Genomic DNA, 21,205 nt, shown 5'->3' with positions numbered 1-21,205 from the left:
TGCTGATTCACATCACCTGAGACATCTCTAATTATCACCAGAACAACTCACAATTCTCTTCCAATTAGTCTTTACTTTTTTCAGCTGCAGTCTTACTGTGATCCCTTGTAGTTCCTTTAATTCTCTGCAAAAATCACTCATTTTCTGCTTTCAACCCCAAAATGTATATTCTCTGCCTCTTCATGGCTTTCAAGACATCATTTTTGATCTCTTTATTCCTTACCAGCTTCCTAATAATTAGTTCTCCATACTTTTCCCAGTGCCACTCTACACCATCTCCCAGCTGATCTCCCTTGCTGCCCCCTCACACCTACCCTTAAGGTTCTACTTACTTATCTTTACCTTTCCAAACATTTCCCCCTTTCCAAAGGGTATCCCATTCCTCTATTTCCAAATTCAACAGCCCATTTTTACACCAGATCTAGTAAGTGAATGAAAATTTGCTTAAATACACCAAAGTTTGTTTCATTCTGGAGCAAGTGTAGAATAGGAAGAACCACTGGAGCCAGCAGGAATTTGGAGCAGGAAAACGTCATGGAGTGAGCAGCCTGCACAGGCTGCTGCTCTCCTAGAAACATCCTAATTTGAACTAGATCCCGAGTGCTAACGAGGCAGGTGCTGTCACCATTGGAGGACCAGGGCCTGGAAGTTGTGATTATTTTTCTACATCTCTTTTGGAATTACAGTGATGCCTTATTTTACCCAAAGCAGGCACATGAAGAAGTGGCAGCTCCACTAAGCAAAGAGCAGCTGATTATCACCAACTCAACACTGCATACAGGGACAGCTCTCCCAAAGTTGCATATCCCCACAGTTAAGAGACCAGGCAATGAGAATTTCCTTAACTCTGAACCAGTGTTTCAGATGAAAACTGGTGAGCTGAACTCAGGGGCTGCTCCCCTCACCTGGACAGGTAATAACTTGCTGCCAGACCTCTCAGCTGGGATGGTTTTGTAGCCACAGAAGCTCATTTCTGGCTGCTGCATGTACACTGCCTGCCTGCTCCCTTCACGGGAGTGATTCCCTGCCCTCACACGAGTGGGAATTGGCCAGGACCAATGGATTATTCACTTCATGCCATCTGTAATGTCACACAGCATTCACATCAGGTGTTATTTCAGAACAGCTCACCCTGCCAAGCTGAAATGACCCATTTCCCTTCACAGGTGAGACCTGAATGTACCAGCTGCATTTGCCAAGATGATCTTTGCAGCTCCTTTCCAGGAGCTGTTCTCCAAAGCACTGAGATAAACCACTTCTAACAGGGCTCTGCTCCACACTCACTAATGCTTTGTACCCCGTGAGCTTAGTAAAACTCTGCCTTATGATAACATCTGCCATTCATTTTTGCAGGGGGCTGCAACAGTTCAGCCAAGAGCTTCCCTGCTCTCTCCCCTCACTCAGTAACATCACTGGATGTGGTACACACAGATACATGAGCATATATTAACAGTGAGAATGTTTTTTCTTTTTTTTTTTTTTTTTAACAAAACATCAGAGAAATGTTTTATTGTTACTAAAAAAAAAATTACCAAACAATGCTCTAGTGTTTTAGGCCATGGATTCTCTAGCTCAGATTCATGGGGTGGAACACATTAACAGGGAAAGTGTCTCATGGACATCTCCCCTCTGGCCACAACCAGGCGCCTCATCCCTTCCCCGTGGTGATCAAATCACATCCTCAGGCAAGTACAGCAATTGTTTACATGTAAAAGTAAGATTAGGAAAGCATTTAATGTATTTGTAGCTTTTCTTCCCTTTTTTTTTTTTGTTTCTTTTTGTTGTTGTTTTGTTGTTTTTTTTTTAAGAAGTGATTTAGCAGCTGGAAAGAAAAAGACAGCATCATGTGAGCAGTCAGTGCTGCAGACAATCTCAGCAAATTACTCATGGCCCACGGCCCACAGTTCACAAACCACATTTCAGGGCTTCCCCAGCTTTGCAGAGTCCTTGATGGCAGGTGCTTCTCACAGCGAGTCAGCAGGTCATCTTTGGTGGCTGAGGAGACACGCGAGGGCCTTCCCGTCCTGAGCAGCAGCTGTGTTTGGAGCAGCACCGGGAGCGGCTCCTGCTGGGCTCAGGGGAGTTGTGTTCCCGCTGGTGCTGCACACGCGGCCCCGGCCGCTCCTCCAGCCATGCCCGGGCTCCCCGGCCGGCTCTGGCTGCGTGGGACTGGCGGATCTCGGCTCACACAGCCGTGACCTCCGGAGCTGCCAGGGTCACAGGTCCCCAGATGATGCCACTGATCCAAGTCACAGAGACACAGCTGCCACACGGCTGGAGAAACCCCGAGCTGGGGTCGGGCACCGTCCGCCCTGAGGTCACGTCCCAGCCTCGGAACCGACTGCACCCACACGGCCCCGCAGCCACCGGCTGCTCCAGGGCCAGGGAAATTTCTCGGCACAACAGCAACCCCTTTTTTCCTTTTTTTAAACAACAATTGCTCTCACCCTTCATTTTTGGTAGTCACACATACAGACACACACTATATGTACACAATTTGGGCCCGAGGACCTACGGCATGCCAAGGAAGCCAGCACTGCTCAGGATGGTGCACACATTCAGCAGCTGTCAAAGGAGAAGTCGTTTTACTTTCTTTTAAACTTGCAATGTTTGTCTTTATTTTGTTCTTTATATTTTGAAAGTGAAAAGAAATAGTATTGAGTCAATTTCTTTTTTCCTTTTCTTTTCTTTTTTTTTTTTTTTTTTTTTTTTTTTTTAAATATTTGTTCTATGTATTTACAAGCCTTAAAGTTGCTCTAAAGGTTCTCAAAGTATCACTAGTACTTTTTTCCCCGGGGTAGCACGGTTTTCAATGAGTTATTTTCGGAGCACTCTGGTCCGCAGCGGTTTTCTCAAATGCATTTTCCTTCCAATCCAAGGTTATGTATGGTTTGATTACTATTTTCTTTTTAAATTTCTGAAGCAAGCTGAGAGGCAGGCAGAAAAATCTGATGACAATAAAAAAAAAATTGATCTTGTCCTCATCTAGCTCACCCAACCCCCTTCAAAGTTTTGTCTATTTATCATGCTTTGAAACAAAACTGAGGTGTGTATGAAGGGGAGGGAAATTTATTTCTCTGCTTTTGTTCTATTATACAATTTGTTTACAGAAACTGCAAATTTAAAAATTACACTGGCATTTGCAGTCCTTAAAATAATAAATTAAAAGTTTTCAACTTGTTTTTGCTAAACAGATTTGTTTTGCTGTTTTTTTTTCCTAAGTATGAGTCCTTGTTTAAAAAGAAAAGAAAAAGATTAAAACAGAAAATATTTTCTATAAATAATACATGTATTTTGGTTTAGTGCTCCCGCCCTCAGGTTTGAAGTTTACTTTTGTGGGTTTGTTTTCAAGTACCTTTTTGCCTCTCCATGATCACCTCGGTGTTTATCGGGTTTTACCTCTCCCATTCGTGCGTGTGTGGGGCAAGGGGGGTCTGCGAGAGAGAATTGGCCTTGCTGCACTGTGATTGGCGAAGACGTGAAACTTTTTAAAAAAATACTTAAATTGTTTCTTTTTTGTTTGTTTGTTTTAAATCTGTATTTTAAGTTTTAATTATCCTCTGACTCCTCTTCGGCCTCCCGTAGCCACGTGAAGAACGCCGTGACGGATTTTAGCGCTACTCCTTTCCCGTTCTGCTCCGCCGGGTCCTTGCTGCTTTCCCACTTGTAGAAGGCATCCTCCGAAATGACCTCCTCGTCATACAGGCAATCAAAAAACATCCTCAACAAATCTGCAGGAATGGAATAACGGGAGGAACATCTGTCAGCTGTGGCTGTGGACAGAGACGGGCTGCAGATAAGGGGATTAACGTGACCTCCTGGCACAGGAGATGGACAGACAAGGGAAACAAGGGGCTCTTACTCAGTTACTGCTGCCTGCCTGCTCACACTCAGGTGAGGGGGAGAACTGACCCCTCTGACACTGTCAGAGGAGAGGGAAAGCTGGGAAAGCAGCTGTGGGAATACATTATCTGGAGATTAGCTGGCAAGCAGGACCACAGCAGCCCATCTCCTCTGGACCACACGTCTGGATTCCCTCCAGCCGCGGATTTTTGTGGCTCATCAGGAGAGATAATGCCCAACTAATGCCATAATGGCCACTAAGGATGATGGTGTTGGATGTTTTGAGGCAGTCTCAGATTTTGAGCTGCAGATTCCCTGGGAATCCCTGTTTCTTTGGCCACTCCCTCACCTCTTGTCCCGCAATGTTTTCTGTAGCATCTTTGGGACAAAACTCATCACTTGACCAACTCATTTTATTCCCTCCAATCCCACAGACATCTGTGGAGTAGCAGTGCAACAACAAGCCCCATGCTCTCACATGCCCAGGTACTGCAAACTCAACAGATTTTTACTACTTTTTTTTTGCTCTCTTTATCAACAGAGGTGAGTCCTTCCTCCTGTGTGGCTGCTCACAGGAGAAACCAAAAGAAGAGCTGGCCTCTGGCCAAGCATTTGGGAACCTGAGCTGCTCTAAAAAGCTGGGATCTGGACAAGCTGAGCCCACCCACACCAGCTCCTCTCATCTGCTACCTACAAAGGTAAGGAAAAGCACATCCTCCTCCAGTCTCCCACAGAACCCCTATTCCCTTATGTGGGCTCAAATTCCCAGCACAGAGGCAACACTTACTAGGAGGTTGATCAAGTTTTACTATTGATGCTTGTAGTGCATAAAGTGCTTGTAGTTCCTTCTCTGTGTCTGAGTCCAAGTACTTGAGTAAGATGGGCACTCTCTGCTTGATAACAGCAGTGTCCACTCGGAAGCTGGAAGAGTCCGCTGAGAGGAAGAGGAGAAAGCAGGGTCAGCTTGGCACATGGCAACAGGGACAGGTCTTTGACTGCCTTTATTATTTGCAAATATTGATTATTACTTTATTATTATACACTATATTACTTTATTATATGCAAACAGCAATCGCACAACCTTACTTTGCAGTGCAAATCGTGTCTCCACAGGCAACTGTTTAGATGGTTAGAAGGTTTTTAGAAAATTCTTTTTTTACTAAAAATACTGGGGCAAAACCAGAATCATAAGTTGCACATGATATAGAAATAGTGAATATATAAAAAATATGCATTAGAAGCCCATCAGCCAAAAGGATAAATTGTTCAGCAGCTTTCAAGTAGATCATGCAACCCAATTAAGTGATATTTTGAAAACAAAAGAAAAAAAACTCACTTAGAGGCAAGGTCAAAACTTAAACCAGAGGATGATTTTCCTTACACAACAGAAAACCCTTAAACATTGGAAATGAAGTCCTGTGTCATGTCTCTGTTAACACTAGGTGGCACAAGCAAGGTTCTGTTCCCAGAGAGAGGAAGGAGCTGGGCTGTCCCTCTCCTCCCTCACATGGTGGAATCCAGCCCATTCTCTCCCCCAAATCACAGCTCAGAGCACAGCCAGACCCTTTACAAGCACCACTTTCTGCTGCGCCAGATGCCAACAGTAAAGTCAAAGGAAGCTAAGTGAACAGAGCAGATGTTTCTGGATGCAGTGCTTTACTCAACCCTCCCCTGAGGCTCACGTGTCTGACTTGGGAGCCCTCCCTTTCCTGTATTTCCAGCTGAACAGTCAGGCAATCCACATAAATCATCTCTCCAAAATTTAAACTTTGGGTATAAAACTCTTACAAGCCTGAGCCCCAGACTGGCTTCTTCATGCAGCCCACGCTGGGCTGCCCACGCAAAGGCAGGAGTGGAAATGTTAATTGCCTTAATGATGATCTCAGTCATTTCCACCTTCGTTAAGGAAATCAACGAACAGCCTGGCATTACCCGGCGCTGTCTGAAGCCCCTGCTCACACAAGGTCACTGGGACACAGCAGGGTCACCTCAGGAACATCACAGCCAGCAAAGCGCCTGGCTGTCACATGGGGAAGGGACACCCTGCTCTCAGGCACAATCCTGAATGATGGAAAAGCCTTGGTGTGTGATAAAACACAGCCTTGGGCAGTGAAATGTGACAGAAACCTGAAAAAAACCAAATAGTTCTTCGCAGGTTTGGTTTGTGTGGTGTTTACACTGCAAGTTACTCACCTATAATGGCTGCTTTACAAACTGCTGTCATTAAAGCTCTAAGGAATGTAGGTGAACTCATCTGGGTTTCATCTAGATTAGCCTGGAATCAAGAGTAAATGGACCAGTTAAAAACACAGTGCTGCAGGACTGCAAAACTCCAGCTCTGCATCTGGCAACAAGTCCAGGCTCAGCTGATGCTTCAGCACAAACCCAGCTCACCCCTGCAACACTCGGCTTCCCCACTCACTCCTTCCAACTCCCTCAGGGATGTCAACAGGCAACAAACGCCAGTTCTCATGGGATCCACGTGCCACTGAAGGCCTCCCACAAGGAGCTGTTTGTCTGCAGAACCAAACCAACCACGCTGGGCTCCCAAAATGCCCTTACACAGTTTCAAAGAGTTTTAGGCTTTTCCAACAAACTTTACGGTGTGGTCCTTGGGTGGAGATTGTTTGCTTTGTAAAAGAAATTCAGGGAATGGCCATGGAACCAGTCCAAGGCTCCAAAGGGCCTGTGGGTGATCCCAGATTTTCAGTGCTGCTTTCATTCCCCTCTCAACTCCTCCAACAGCAGTGGAAAAATGACATTTCTAACACATTGCTCTGCCACAGAAATAACTGAACTGAAGCTGACCAAGATTTAGTGTAAGCACAGATCTAACTGCATAGGTTGGGTATAATTTCAGACACTAAATATCTGAGTTAAAGAAGGCAGCCAGAGACTGAGAGCAGAGTGGGTTGACAGGCCTTTTTCTCTTTTTTTCCTTTAATTTTCTCTTCCAGTGCCTGGCCCAGTGCACTGGGAAAAAGTGCTCTCAGTGACTGGCCAAGATGTTTTTACAGGGCGAAATTTGGAGAAGTCATGCTAGAAAAAAGTAGTGAGAAGCTTCTCTTCCCTAATTTCTGAAGAAATGATGTAGCAGTGTAGATCTAAAATGCACTATCCTGCAGAAGCAGGACATTCAGTGTCTGAAAGTCTACAGTATTTAAAAGGTTACACAATTAATATGGCTAAAATCTTCCTTCCTGAAGCTGACTCTTAAATACTGATTATAATTTAGATTTTAATTCTTTGCACAGACCAAATCCTCACAGTGTCCCATACCCTGAGATGTTCAGACCAGAACATATTTACAAAAGCAGTTAAACAATCTGCAGGGAGGGTGAAAATCTCTCTGTACCTCTACCCAATCAAAGATTTGTTCATCATTCGCTTTGTCCTCAACAATGAGTTTTTCCAGCTGCTTGTTCAGCTCTTCTGCAGAGAGTTCCTTCTCTGAAAGTGCTTCTGAGGAACTGGAACAGTCAGACTCTGTGAACTCCAACTTCTGCAACATGTGATGATGAGAATTAGTGAAATGTACTTTCCTGGACTGACTTACACCAGACTGAAGCAGGAAACTACATTTAATTCTGCTTCCTGGCATCTTTCAGCTGCTCAGTTATTGTTACAGTATAAACTTTCCCTGTTCCAAAGCATTTTACAAACACATGGGAACTCCATTATCCAGCAAAGACAATGAGGCAGCTCCAGCCCTGCACAGCAGAGCACAAAATCAAGTGTGTGTTGCCTGGCTGGAGCTACAGGGGCTGGAATGCAACAACCACAGCTGGCATTGGCTCAAAGGAGTTGCAACCAATGCCCCAATTCCTTGGAAACTGTGACAGAAGAAAGGCAGTCCCCTCAGCAAGGCCCAGGCCATGGTAATCATTTAATTTTCTGCAGCACTTCCAAAGTGCCGGAACAGGGAAGTGGATCACTTGAAGCTCCAAAGGAAGACAGTGACTGCCTGAGGAGCAGCACCTGCAAGAGGTGAAATGCCTCCATCAGTCCTGGTTCCCAGGATCATAATCCAAGGTGGGATGAGTTAATAACTACTACCATTAATTGTGGCCCTTCTGCAAATTGTCTGTCTCTGCTCCAAAACTCATTATTGAATGATTTTCCCAGCTGGAGAAACAGGTCTCCTGCATGGTGACTGGAGATACGTGTCCAGGGGCAGTGGGGACAGGCTTGTCCTCCCTGTGCTTCAAAAGGTGGTGCTGAAATCATCTGCCCCAGCTTGGAGACACTTCACCCCATATTCCAACTGCACATAAGAATGGGATGGGAGAGGATGAACAAACAGGATGATCAGGCTGAACTCACTTGTTCCATGAGAAAGGTGTGTACATCCTCCCCTTCAGGCAAGTAGTCCTTCCAACTGAGGCCAGACTCCCTCCATAAGGCTCCCACTTTCTTATGGCTCTGAAACACAAGCAGTGCCAATTTTAAGAGCTGAGGGACAACCCAGGAACTCACAGGGGCCGGAATGGTGCAGCTGTGTCAGGAGGAAAAAAGGACAGTTCAGCCACCCAACAAACACCTGGCAATGAGTGAGAACATCTGGAGCCCCCGTGCAGGAGAAACCACGTGTGCAATGCCCCGGTATGCACATCTGTCAGGTGGGCAGCGCCTCGTGACGGGGAATGGGCAAGGCAGAAGTGACACGGGGGGTTCACAACGACCTCCGAGGTTACCCAGGAGCAGTGACACGTGAGCAGGGCACTTTCCCACGGCCTGACACAGAGCTGCCACGGGTGACTCAGACCCTTCTCCTGACTTACTCCGTGACTCACACTCTCTTGCCTTGACAGCAAGGCTCTGGCAAACTGCTCCTTTGAGAAAATTCCTCATTTACACAGCTGTTTTCTGTGCAGAGACCAAGCCTCAAATTCAGGCACAGAATCCCAAATCCTCTCTACAACTCCTAGAGTTTATGCCAACCTTGAGAGCGGTGCCTTTGAGCACAGACAATTCAGCCTTTTGCAGCCTCTAATGTCACACTGACCTTTGAGCCTCCTGCCTCAGCGAACACAGCTCTGACACATACAGTTCTGACAAGATTAAAAATGCTGAGCACAACCAGCTCTTTCCACCCAAACGCTTTGTCAAGGTTTCACCTTACAGCACCTGCCCACAGGAGATCACTGAGTAGCCTAAGCCAAGCTAATAAACACAGCCTGATTTTAACTTTACAAAGATTACAATTTTCAGTTTACAGTACAGGTTATTCAGAGCCTGTGCATGGTTCCTGCTCTGATCCATCAAGATCTGGATTAGATGGCTGATGTTACACTGAAATACCCAAGTCTTGGCCCAGACAAGATCTAATCAGAAAGCTGTGGCAGAAACAGAGACCCAAGGCTGTGCTTCCACACCCAGAGCACAGCAGCTTTTCTTTCACAGAATAGTTTTAAAAAAATGGAAGTTGACTGTCCAAACAAGCACAAGACTAAAAGAAATAAATAAAAAGTCACTCTTTGCACTGTTGGACTGAAATGCTCCTGGAACATTCAACCTTACTTGAATGCATGCTTGAAAAAAAAAGAAAAAAAAAGGCAAGTGAGGGATTTTACAGGGTTGGAAATAGACACTATTCAAAGTGCAGGATTTAGCTGGATCAAAAAAAAAGGAAAAAAAAAAAAAAAAGACAAAAATGGAGACGAGTTATAGGGAAACCACCAAACTGGTTGGATACGCAGCTGTGAGGTGTGAAAGAGAGCTCTCGGAGTCATGGGGTGAGGAGGTGTCACTACCCCAGGGCTGGGTGAACCTCGAGAGTCGGCAGGTTTAGTTTGGATAAGCACACAGCAGTCTGAGGCCATCGGGAGCTTATCCGAACCCTGAGAACCTCTCCGCTCTGCAAGAACAGTTCTCTCGCAAGATTCCCGGCACTTGCTGCTTCTGCTCAGCCCAGAAATCCCTTGAGCATGTCCCTCCTGCAGGATTTCAGCACTCTTAGCTTCTGGGAGAAGCCAGGTGCAAAGGTACCTGCAAAAGGGAAAAGTGATGAGAAAAAAAAAAGTTAACTCAACTTTTTGGAACTTCGTAAGGCTTGGTTGGAAACTGGGGGTGCGAGGCAGGTTTCCTAAGTTATCTGGACTGGCTGGCCCGTCCCTAAATGTCCTCAGGTGGGAATGGTGTAGGTTTCATGCATGAACACAAGTGCTGCATCCACTCCTCCCTCCTCAACACAGGAGCACTGGGCACTCACCATTTGTTTGCATAGAAGGTGCAAGATTTCAGCAAGCAAGATGCCAGCTCTTCCCACAGGAAGCAAGGGTTTGCTAAATTCTCTAGAATGAAAGAAAAACAGGTGTTTTTCCTTTATAGTTCATATTTGGAATGCAAATCCAGGGGTAGTAATCAAACTGAGGCAGGATATCACCTTAAACTTCTGCTAGGGAGGAAGGATTTGATTAATCCAACGCTGCTGATAAAACATTTAGTGATACAGTGACCTTGTCACAACAGGGCTAATTAGAAAGACTTGAATTTTACATCAAAAAATATGTTATATTTAATGTCAAATCCACTCATTTTTGTGGGATGCTGCATTTGGGTAGAGGGAAAAGACTGTTACATTCTTAATATACTGGTAATATAAATAGGAACCGTTCAACATTATCAATTTAAATAACCACATCAACTTTATCAACATAATCTTCAAATATGTGAGGACAGAGAAAATACAGGAATTCTGGTCCAGGAAATGGTTTCTGGTCTTGCAGACAAGGTTTTGTGCCGTTTAAGGCAGCGCCCAGGTGGTAGAGACATGGAATCCCATAGTTTGGGCAGGGACACCTTCCACTATCTCAGGTTGCTCCAAGCCCCATCCAACCTGGCCTTGGACACTTGCAGGGATCCAGGGGCAGCCACAGCTTCTCTGGGCACCCTTTGATAGGGCCTCCCCACCACCCTGACAGGGGGAAGATTATTCCAAATATCGCACCTAACCCAGCCCTCCTTCACTTTCCCCTCTGAGCCACACAGCCCCTCCCTCTGTGACACTTCCCAGAGCCTCTGTGCTCCCCAACGACCCCACCCTGCAGCACTGGGGCAGTTTTAAGCTCACTTATGGGTAAAACCCCTGGTTTTACCCTTTCTCCAAGGGTGGAAGCACCAAGCTCCCTTCCCAGCAGAGCTCTCAGGCCAGTGCAGCCCCCAAGGATGTGCAACCAGCTTTCCATCAGCTCCTGTGGGGAGCTGAGCCTCCAGCACTGCTCATCCTTCACACACTGATGGGAACCACGCTGAGAAAACACTACAGCCACAGCTGGGAAAGCATCACTTACTGTATAAGTTCTCTCATAGAGATTCCTCCTTCTTTTAACAGGGGGGTCACCAGCTCAGCCAGGTACAACCAGATATGGGGTATATCTATGGCCATGTCATCCGCCATCTCCAGGGTCTCAGAAAAACTTGAGGAGGAAAAAACATTAAGTATAAATCAAATTTAATTGGAGACATTTACTTCAAAGAAATCTGCACTTTACAAAGTTTTGTAACATAAAAGAGTAGTGAGGCTGTGTGGATGCATGGGAGCACAGGCTGCAGAGCTCCCAGGTACTGATGCTGTGTGAAGGATTCTGCCTGCCTCGTCTTCCAATTCCATTCAGGGATTTGCAAAAGGCAAACAGGGAGAAATGTAGCACAGAACATTTAAACAGACACCTACAGATCAACTCCAAAATAAAAGCTGATATAAATATGAACATATTTATGTTCACTAAAGCATCTGAAGCACTTTAAAATATATTACAATAATATTCCTTATAAATACACCCAGACCATGCATTCCTTCCAAAAGAATGTGTGGAGAGGCCAGGATACCAAAACAAGGTGGGAGATCATTTCTCTGTGGCACAGAATCCATTTGCAAGAAGCACTGAGGGAAAGAATCCGTGGATTCTCCATGCACAATACCAACCCCTTGAAGAAATCCTGCTTGCTCAGCTTTCCCAGCTGCACCAGCTGATGTAACAACTGGCCCATGAGGTCCCTGGTTATCTGACTCCGCTCCAGCGTCGACTCCACGCCCACGCGCACGAACACGGCCAGCAGGTTCTGGGCACTCAGCTCCTCCACACACTGCATGGCCTCCTGTGAATAACACACATCAGTCACCCCTCAACTGAAAAGCAGAAAAAACAAGAGTGTTTCCTACTGTAACACTGGGGATTTCTGGTGAAATGGGTATTTAGTGAGGATGCCAGGCAAAGAGCTGAGTTAGGCTGTGGAACCTCATCACATAATAATAACAAAAACAATTGTAATAGCAATAATGGAATTTATACCACTCAGGTAACAATTTTTAAAATACACAGTTACATCCCAGGGCTGCTTGGTGAAATGGCAGGAACTGTCTTCTGGATGCCACCAAAATACCCATTACTGCATCAAAAATCAAGTCAAGAAAACGGTATCAGGTCAGATTTGTTATGGGTCACACCTGGCACAAATGCCTGTGTTACAAACCCACAGCCCATCAAGAAGCAGAAAATAGCTGGGGACCACTTGGAGGAAGATTTCCCCTTTCCAAAGATCCCACTTTCTGACTTAAGCATTTTGCAGCCTGAACAAAGAAAACACTCAGAGACATCGAGAGCAGCTCTCGAAGTCCCACATCCATCACCTCCACTGCCATCACCTTCCAGTGATCTTCTGGCTCCAGCCCACAGATCTCAGTGGCCTTCCTGGCCACAGGCACCTGCTCTGTGACTAGTTATGCCTTGAGTTACCAAGAGCTGGCAGCCTCAGGTGTGTTTCCTCAGGCCCTGTATGGCTTTTTCCTGCAGGTCAGGGGCCCACTGGTCCCGGCCTGAGTGCTTGGGTTGGAGCTCATCAGACGGATCCTGCTGTCCTGGGGCACACAGGGAACCCTGCTGTCAGCAGATTGAGTTCTGAGGACCAAACACTTGCCAAGAGCCGTTCCTCTGCTCTGCACAGCAGGAACTCACTCATGGGTGGCTGCAGGAACACGAGTTTCAGCAGTTAGAACTCTGCTGCACCTGAAAAGCACCAACAATTCCCTAGTACCAAGTAATTCCTGATGCAAACAAGCTGCTTGCTTGCTGATCCATGGACTTTTAACCAGCCCTGCCCTGTCTAATTTCCAGTTCCAGTCAGCCACAGAAATACAGAACCGAAGTGGCCCCTTCATCACAGGCACCCGGGGGAGCCCGTCACGAGCAGGAAAAGGAGCAGAGACTCCTTGGCTCAGCAGCCTCTGGGTCCCAGGCCAGCTCACTGCCAATCAGAGCGAGGGTTTTCCTCTCCAAACCAAGTATTTAATAATTTATCCCAATAACTACATGTGAACTCTAAACAATCCATCATGAGAATATTCCTCTTTCCAATTAATTATTGAAAGTCCAATGAAATGGAAGCAGCAACTCTGCTTTCAGGGTGCCAAACCAGCAACTCCCAAGTGCTGCCATTTCAAACTTGGCAGGTTTTAAAATTTATTTCAGTGAAAGATCAAATGAAGCAGCTTTGCAGCCAATGTAATACTTTTTGCAAACTCCCTGGATGAGCTAAAAAACCCATTTACAAGGGAAACAAAATTTCAACCTTTTAACTAGGAAGTGATGACAGCTGCTCAGTAATTTCCAATGTTTATTAAAAATCCTCTGGAGTGGTTTGTTCAATATTTAGTATTGCTTTATCTGCCTCCAGATCAGAACAACACATGCCTTGATAACTAAATGAAAACCTCTGTTTATTTTCCCACTAGCTTTTCTGCTTCCAAAATTGCTGGTATTATGGAGCTGCTCAGTGATTCATGACAGATACACATCCCTCTTGCTACTTAAGACACACAGGCTAGGCTGTTTTTCCTATTGCCAGCAGGGCAGAAAACATGCCTGGGAGACAACTGTCCTGAAAGTGCTCCTGGAGCTGCTGCTGCTGCTGCCTGGATTCTGTCTGACCCCGCTGCTTCTGCTGCTCCTGTGTGGGCTGGGTGCTCACAGAGACACATCCTGGAGAGAAACCACTGCAGCCCCTCAGAGCTGTCTGTTCAGGGAGGTTTTCATCTTGCTTACCTTAAAATCATTAATATGCAAGAACTCATCAACGATAGATTTGCATTTTCTCTCTATTTCCTCTTCTGAAAGTGAAGGCTTTTCTTGCACTGGAGCTGGGGGAGCTTCTGGCTTGGCTGGTGGAAATACAACAACAGAAGATGTTTGGAAAAAGAAAATAAGCATTTTAGAGATGATGTTCTGAGAACAGAAGTCACTAGGGCAGGTGTGTCCCCTGTCCCATCCTCAGGCAAAGGGCAGTTCTTTGATAACCTGGGACAGGTGAAGGTCCCTGCCCACAGCAGGGGGCTGGAACTAGATGAGCTTTAAGCTTCCTTCCAACTCAAACCATTCTGGGATTCTTTCCTGGCTACTTTTCCCCCATATGAACTCCTAGTATTTCTGTGACACAGGTCAACACCTTCAAAGCCCTGCACCATTTTAAATAATTAAATGGGAGCTGTTGCAGCAAAGTTTAAATATGCTGACTGTGACGGGCAGCAGCCCAAGGCAATCTCCCAGTCACATCCCAAAACCCGGTGTCCATGGATTGTCTGCAACATCCTGAAGCTTCAGGGTAAGCCTGTGCTGTGGCAGTCAGGCTGTTTCCCCCTCTGCAGCAGATTCCAGGTGATTCCCAGGGAAGGAGCAGAACACTGTCCTTACTGTATAGGTTCTGTCCACTGGGAACACCACCTAAGTGTCCCCATTTTCCCACTAACAGATCAGCCCAGGCTGGCAGGAAGGAGTGTGATGGACAATGTTATGGGGTGATGTTGTGCTGGCACCTGCAACCTTTCACCTTTGCTGGCTCCTACAGAGGAGCTGGTGAGACAGACAAGGCCCAGCCCGACTCGGCTGTGTGTCCCAGCTCTGGGAGGCACATCCCAGCTGCAGCAGCCTGACAGAGCCCTGCACAGCCCCTGCTCACTGCTCCTGACAGGTTCTCCCTTGTGCCTCTCCACACATTCAGCAAGGCTCCCCAAGCACAGAGGAGCTGTTACCGGATTCCTTGGCTTTGTTCCTCTCGGTCTCGGTGCTGTTCCTGTCCATCTCCATGCCTCCTGTCAGCTGCTTCACCGTCTCCAGCATCTCCCTGCGCTGCTCCTCCTGGGCCTGGTTGTCCAGCAGCAGCTCCTTGCTGCTGCTGCCCCGGAGGAAGGTGTTGGGCCGGGACAGGGAGGGTGGCAGAGGTTTGTCGTTCTTCTCCCTGCCCGTGCTCCCGCGACTACCGAACAAAAACACGCTCAGAGGTTAGAGAAGGTGCTCGAGGGCTTCACTGCAGGGAAAAAACACCCCCCAAGCCCCACAGGATTGTTGATTCAGTTTCTTACAGCTGTGCCTACAACCAAAATTAACTCAAATTTCAGGGATGCACAAACAAAAATATCCAGAGTGGACAGGCACAGAAACATAGAAAGGCAATGCTCTACAGCACCCATTTTATACACTGAATTGTGAATTTTATAACACAAAGACTCTGTTTCACTTTGAAATGGTGTGAGAGCTTTAGATCAGATGTAACAAAGGAATTCCTCCCTGTGAGGGTGGGCAGGCCCTGGCACAGGGTGCCCAGAGAAACTGTGGCTGCCCCTGGATCCCTGGAGGTGCCCGAGGCCAGGCTGGACAGGGCTTGGAGCAATCCTGGGATAGGGGAAAATGTCCCTGCCCATGGCAGGGGTGGGAATGGCTGATCTTTAGTGAAGGCTCCCAGCAACAGGAGACAATGATCTGTCCTATTAATTATTGTGTTAATGAGTTAGATGGGCAAAATGATGCCAAAATGGAATAATTTCTGGGTAAGCCCAAGTTTTACTTGAAATAGGAGGGAAGACATTAGAGGCACAACCCAGGAAAACACTTCAGCAGCTTCTGTGCTCTGGGAGGAAGATCCAGTGACATTTTAAATGAACTGTACATTTATAAACCGTGTCTAGAGTTAATAAATTATTGAGGGTTAATACATGTTTCATACTCCAAGCTGGAGTGGTTGCAGCCCTGAAGGAATTGGAGTGAGAGAGAAGCTCTGCAGCTTTTTGTTGGATGTGGGTGCACAGGCAGGTCACACTTGCTGGAAAGGGTCAGACATGGTTTTATGCTGCATTTCTGCCAGGTTTTAGGTGTGTTTTCCTGGATAAATAAACCTACTGACCTGGCTGAATTCACAGCCATTAAATCCAACCTATTTATTATTACATTTTATCTGAAGAGTTTTTAATCTGTTAGACACAACTACCCTTGGCTGAAGGGTGAAGTGGAAACTAAAACATTCATCAAAATATTTTTAAAATTAATTCCACCTCCATCTCCTATGAAATTATAAAATAAGGCATGTTTGAAGCTAACTCAGAGAGGGTAAAGGACCCAGCCATTCCTGGAAAAGCAAGGAATTCTCTTCCTTCCAAGTGCTGGTGCCCAGAGCAGGAGGTCAAAGCACAGCAGTGAAGAGGAAGGAGCGACACTCACCTCGTTAAGGCCCTGCGAGATTCCAGCTCTGAAGAGGCAGACACTGGGGACACCGGAGGCTGCAGGGCAGAAAATCTGTTCAGACTTGTGGCACTTGGTCGCAAGGAGTCTGGAGATGGTGGAGACAACACAGAGCAGAGTGACAAGGTCAGGAGCTGCTGCTACCTCAGCATCACCAAGCAGTTCAGTTGGAGCTGTTTCAGAGCAGTGGGGACAAGGGAAAAGGTTGCTCCTGCCCCACTTGAACCCTTCTTGTCAGGGGGTCACACACAGAGGGGAGGACAGGAGCCAGAGGGGAGCCCCCACTGGGGGCTGCAGCTCCTCCTGAGGGGCAGCTCTGTTCTCTGCCCTGTGGGAAGGGCTGGAGCTGTGCCAGGGGGGTTTAGGTTGGAGAGCAGGAAAGGCTCTTCCCCCAGAGGTGCTGGCACTGCCCAGGCTCCCCAGGGAATGGGCACAGCCCTGAGGCTGCCAGAGCTCAGCAGGGTTTGGACAGGGTGGGGTTGTTGGGGTGTCTGTGCAGGGCCAGGGGCTGGACTCTGATCCCTGGGGGTCCCTGCAGCTCAGGACATTCCCTGGTTCCATGAACCCCACCCCAACCTGCTCTTTGTCAGCAGAGCCGAGAGTGAGGGACCATCCTGACTCACCCATCTCGCTTGCCTTGGCTCCACCACTGCTGCCCTTCCCCCAGCTGCCCAACTGGGCTTTAGGCACGAGCTGAATCTTCTCATCTATTGTGGGCTGTAAAACACACCAGGATGTACAATTACAAGGGCAGATTGTACAGCTTAATAATAAGTGGGAGATTTTTTTGGCAATAATCCCAGTCTTGTGAACACCAAAATACATTTTACATATTTTTGGAGGACACAAACAACAAAGGACATCACAAAGAGCCTCTTCCAAATGTCAGTGAGAGACATTCAGAGTGAGCAGCAGCTTCTTTTTATTGGGAATCCTGAAGCTCAGGAAGGTGGAAAAGCTCAGTATATCCATATTTGAAAGATGTTCAGTTTGTTTGTGATGTGTGTACCAGTTTCACTGTCCATCAACTCTCCAGTCATGGCTTTGGGGGGGATCTGCAGGGCACCAAAAAATCCAGAGGGCAAAGGAGGACAACAGGTTGCAGAACTTGGAGGGAAGAAGTGGTGTCTGGCAAGAAGAGAACATTGATTTTACAATGCTCAGTGAGAGAATTTATTGACAAGGAGGTTGTGACCTCGCAGATCTCGGGGGATCTCCTCTCCTCCCAAAGCAGCTGCTATGGAACCAGCTCCATTTGTATGGAACAGAGGAGAAGGGCTTTTCCCAGCTGAGCTGTAAGCCCAGGCAGGAGGAACCTCTCCTGCTAATGAAGTTTTGGAGACTGGTTTATGACTTTGAGAAGGAACAAACTGATTGGATCTGCAGAAGGGCTGCAGTCTGTCCAGGTCCTGCTTTACAGCTCTCCAAGAACCCAGGCACTGAGTGTAAAAATTGAGGGCAAGTGACATGAAGAGGGACAAGGGAATATTTAGGAGTCAATGATTTATACAAAGGCCTGACTTTTCCTTGGCAAGAAAACCCAGAGCTGTTCTGAAGTTTGACAAAGGACAAATCTCCAACTTTCCCAACCTGCAGCCTGGAAAACTGTCCCAGATCCAGCAGTCTAATGGTGAAATACCAGGAAGATGTGCATCATGAACATGAGAGTTTATCACATATTGGGGGATGCAACCATGCCACCAAGTCGAGAAACCTCTAAAAGCAGACACAGCTCTCCCCATTCTGTTGGAGCCTTCCAAGCCTGGAGTGCTGCTGTTTGTGACACATCAAAGCAGATGTGGCCTCCCTGTTTGGCTGAGGAGCAGCATCAGAACAGGGTCTCATGAACTTGAGGCAGCCAAGGACTTCTAGCAGGTGTTTGAGACCTGTGGAACATGGGTGCTGTGCACATCACACAATAGCCTGGCTCACATTTGCATCACTGAACAAAATGCAGATTTTCTGGATTACTGAAAGGACACTGTGAAAGAAACTCTGCACATTCCCTTCCCTCAGGACAAAACAGGAACATCCAGAAGATAATACAGCTTGATTTACACACAGTATTAACTCTGAGGATCTGAAATGTCCCAGCCCCAAGTTTTGACCTGTACACACCATCCTGGTCCTTCCTGGACTAACAGATGTTTTATTGCCCTGAAGGAGGCTTGTGCTGGCACCTACCTTGGTGATTTTAAGGAACTTGGTGGGGTCCAGCACTCTGCTGTTCTTTGCCCCCTGCACAGTGTTCCAGCCGCCTTCATCGACCCGTGGGACACCTGAGGATGACAAACAGAGCCACCCTCAGCTCATCCTGCTGCTCTTCATCTGCTGTCCTTCACACTGACACGACACAACCAGCCTGCCTGTGCTCTCACAGAACAGCCTGAGCATTCACAGCTCTCACTCCTTTCAAGGGCTGCTTGTGGAAGGGATGGCTCCTGGCTGCATTTCTTTGCATTCCTGTGGGTGCTGCACACCCACAAGCTCACAGAAGGAGCAGGTGAGATGCCTTCCCTGACCAGAGCCTCACTCACTCCTCCCTCACCACAACTCCTGTAGCACTTGGCTGCTCTGACAGGGAGCCCCTCAGGCACTCACGGGTTCCTCATCTTCTCCTGGTGTCACTTTTAGGATAATTAAAGTCTACATGTATTTTCTTTACATCCTGTTTTCAAAACACTTTCATTTGACAGTCCTCAGTATCAAGGAATCCCCAAAATTACTTTCTCCTTGCCCTGCTTGGTCCCAGTCTTCATTTTCCCAGTCCCTCCAAATTCACCTTTAGGCAGTGCCCTGAGGGCCAGGAGCAGTTTAAGGTGATGCCAAGACACTCCCTCACACAGAGTCAGCACCTGATGACTTTAACAACTAAAGACAACACGGTTACTCCTGAAATGAGATGTTTTTCTCTTGAAATGAGACTTTGCAGTGCATTAGAATTGATGGCAATTCTGACTCCCAAGTAATAACTTGTTGAAACAGGTTTTTGGCAGCCTGTCACAAAATCAAACATGGTTTGCATTAATGGAAATCTTCAGCACTGTTGGCCTGTGGTTGATTATTTTCACCCATGAGATTTGCCTCTGAAAATCCCCACAGCCAATCCATGGCAGATCTGTTCCTTTTCCAGCCTCAATTCCAGCCTCAGGCCCCAATTCCCTTTGCTCATTACACTTAGGAAAAAAACCCCACAGATTTTTTCCTTTTATGTGGGATTCCCTCTAAGGCCACTGGATGTGAAATGAGTGAAAGGAGCAGCCAACTTGGCTTTTACTTTACCTGGTCTCCTCTTGTCTTTGGTCATGAGTTGTTGCACCTTCCTCTGTTCTTCCTGCTCTTCAATCTTGGCTTCTTTATGGATCTGCTCGATGGTCTTGGGGCCCTGGTCTGCTCTCCGTGACACCCAGTTGCACTGGGGAGGAAGCAAAAAACCCACACATGTGCTCAGGGAAGCCTCCAGGGGAGCATCAAACACCAGGAAATTTGATCACTGGGAATGAGGGAGCCCTGTCATGCCTTTGAGGGGCTGGAGAAAACCCTGGGACACGTTATGGACGTGGTTACCCCAGCACCAGAGAGCAGTGCACAGAGACTGCAGCAAAGACTTGACACGTTAACGCCCAGCCTGCACATCCCCAGCTTCTCCTTCAAGGTTCACAGGAAAGAGAAAAGCTGCTGTAACTCTCTGTTTATGATTGATACTCTTTGTGGGAGCCTTTCCTCCAAGCTCGAGGGAAAAAATGAAATCTTGAAAATAAAAAAAGCAAGCAAGATTTTAAGTGGAAAGAGCGCTTTGCACACCAGGAGTGGTGATGCTGGACACAGGAGTCCTTAAGAGAGGAGCAGCTGTCACTCCAGAAACACTTTCCTCACTTGTCTTTTCAGCCATGCAGTGCCCAGACCCTTCCAGCCCTGGAATGACCACACTGTCCCTTACATTGCTGCAGCCTCTGGGGGTAATTATCTACCTGCAGCCAGAACGGTGCCTTCAGCCTCCACACAGCCAAACCAGCTCCCCTGGGGGCTGAAATGACGGTGCTGGGAAGGTTTGCCCCACCCATGGTCACCTGGGACCCCCTGCACTGCATGTCTGCTGACCACAGCACCAGGACAACATGGGGACATCTCCTGGCTGTGAACAGACTTTGGGGAGAAGGGGAACAGATCTCCCCCTAACATCACACTTGAGCTGTGAATCCCTGCTCCTGCATGAGAGTTATCCAGCCTGGATATGGAAGGGAACAGACTGGCATGAGAGCTGGGCGTGTTCACCTGGAGGAGAGGAGGCCCCAGGGAGAGCTTGGAGTCCCTCCCAGGGCCTAAAGGGTCTCCAGGAGAGCTGGAGAGGAACTGGGGACAAGAGGGAATGGCTTCCCACTGCCGGAGGGCAGGGTCAGATGGGAAATTCTCTCCTATGAGGGTGGGCAGGCCCTGGCACAGGTTGTCCAAGCAGCTGTGGCTGCCCCTGGATCCCTGGAGGTGCCCAAGGCCAGGCTGGACGGGGCATGGGGAAACCTGGGACAGTGGAAGGTGTCTCTGCCCATGGCAGGGGGTGGAACAAGATGATCCTTAAGGTTCCTTCCAACCCAGACCAGTCTGAGCTTCCATGATTTCATCTTTTACTCACTGGAGCTAGGACCTACCAGCCTTAGGTCTATTACATCCTGAAGCATGAACCGAATCCTTGAGGAGGTTTTCCTCTCTTTCACAATCTTCTCCATCTGATTGAAATACTGGTCCATGCGGGGCTAGACAAGAAGAACATCATCAGCACGGTGTGGAGAAAATGAAAACCCTCCCTCTAGGGGCACCCCGTGGGTCCTGCATTCCAGGATTTCTGTGCCAGAAAC

At 47.4% G+C, this 21,205-nt stretch overlaps 1 protein-coding gene and 1 long non-coding RNA gene across 34 annotated transcripts in view; one reads left to right on the top strand and one right to left on the bottom strand.

Moving 5' to 3' along the window:
- Nucleotides 1-3,187: 3,187 nt before the first annotated feature.
- Nucleotides 3,188-9,497, top strand: LOC147649513 (uncharacterized). Its single transcript, XR_015278708.1, has 3 exons — nucleotides 3,188-3,894; nucleotides 4,385-4,541; nucleotides 5,750-9,497. It is a non-coding gene; the product is annotated as an uncharacterized LOC147649513 (long non-coding RNA).
- The window catches only part of EIF4G3 (eukaryotic translation initiation factor 4 gamma 3), a 109,107-nt gene continuing 91,410 nt past the window's right edge, over nucleotides 3,509-21,205 (bottom strand). For 29 of the 33 annotated variants that reach the window (XM_086860463.1, XM_086860467.1, XM_086860464.1 and 26 more), the window contains 15 exons: nucleotides 20,999-21,103; nucleotides 19,635-19,767; nucleotides 18,537-18,631; nucleotides 16,976-17,069; nucleotides 16,332-16,440; nucleotides 14,870-15,093; nucleotides 13,887-14,002; nucleotides 11,771-11,943; nucleotides 11,136-11,261; nucleotides 10,055-10,136; nucleotides 8,167-8,265; nucleotides 7,199-7,345; nucleotides 6,037-6,118; nucleotides 4,631-4,777; nucleotides 3,509-3,731 (listed from right to left, as the gene is read on the bottom strand). In XM_086860463.1, coding sequence (XP_086716589.1) covers nucleotides 3,550-3,731; nucleotides 4,631-4,777; nucleotides 6,037-6,118; nucleotides 7,199-7,345; nucleotides 8,167-8,265; nucleotides 10,055-10,136; nucleotides 11,136-11,261; nucleotides 11,771-11,943; nucleotides 13,887-14,002; nucleotides 14,870-15,093; nucleotides 16,332-16,440; nucleotides 16,976-17,069; nucleotides 18,537-18,631; nucleotides 19,635-19,767; nucleotides 20,999-21,103 — 1,914 coding nt within the window. In that variant the 3' untranslated portion in view covers nucleotides 3,509-3,549. Of the gene's footprint in view, nucleotides 3,732-4,630; nucleotides 4,778-6,036; nucleotides 6,119-7,198; nucleotides 7,346-8,166; nucleotides 9,832-10,054; nucleotides 10,137-11,135; nucleotides 11,262-11,770; nucleotides 11,944-13,886; nucleotides 14,003-14,869; nucleotides 15,094-16,331; nucleotides 16,441-16,975; nucleotides 17,070-18,536; nucleotides 18,632-19,634; nucleotides 19,768-20,998; nucleotides 21,104-21,205 lie in introns of all 33 variants that reach the window. The other 4 variants (XR_015278698.1, XR_015278699.1, XR_015278700.1 and 1 more) reach the window with 1 other exon arrangement.

The sequence above is a fragment of the Cyanistes caeruleus genome, chromosome 22 (genome assembly GCF_971803275.1).
Source record: "Cyanistes caeruleus chromosome 22, bCyaCae1.hap1.1, whole genome shotgun sequence".
NCBI classification, from domain to species: Eukaryota; Metazoa; Chordata; class Aves; order Passeriformes; family Paridae; genus Cyanistes; species Cyanistes caeruleus.
The sequence above is the reverse complement of the archived record's forward strand: the minus strand, read 5'-3'. Positions and strand labels throughout refer to the sequence as shown.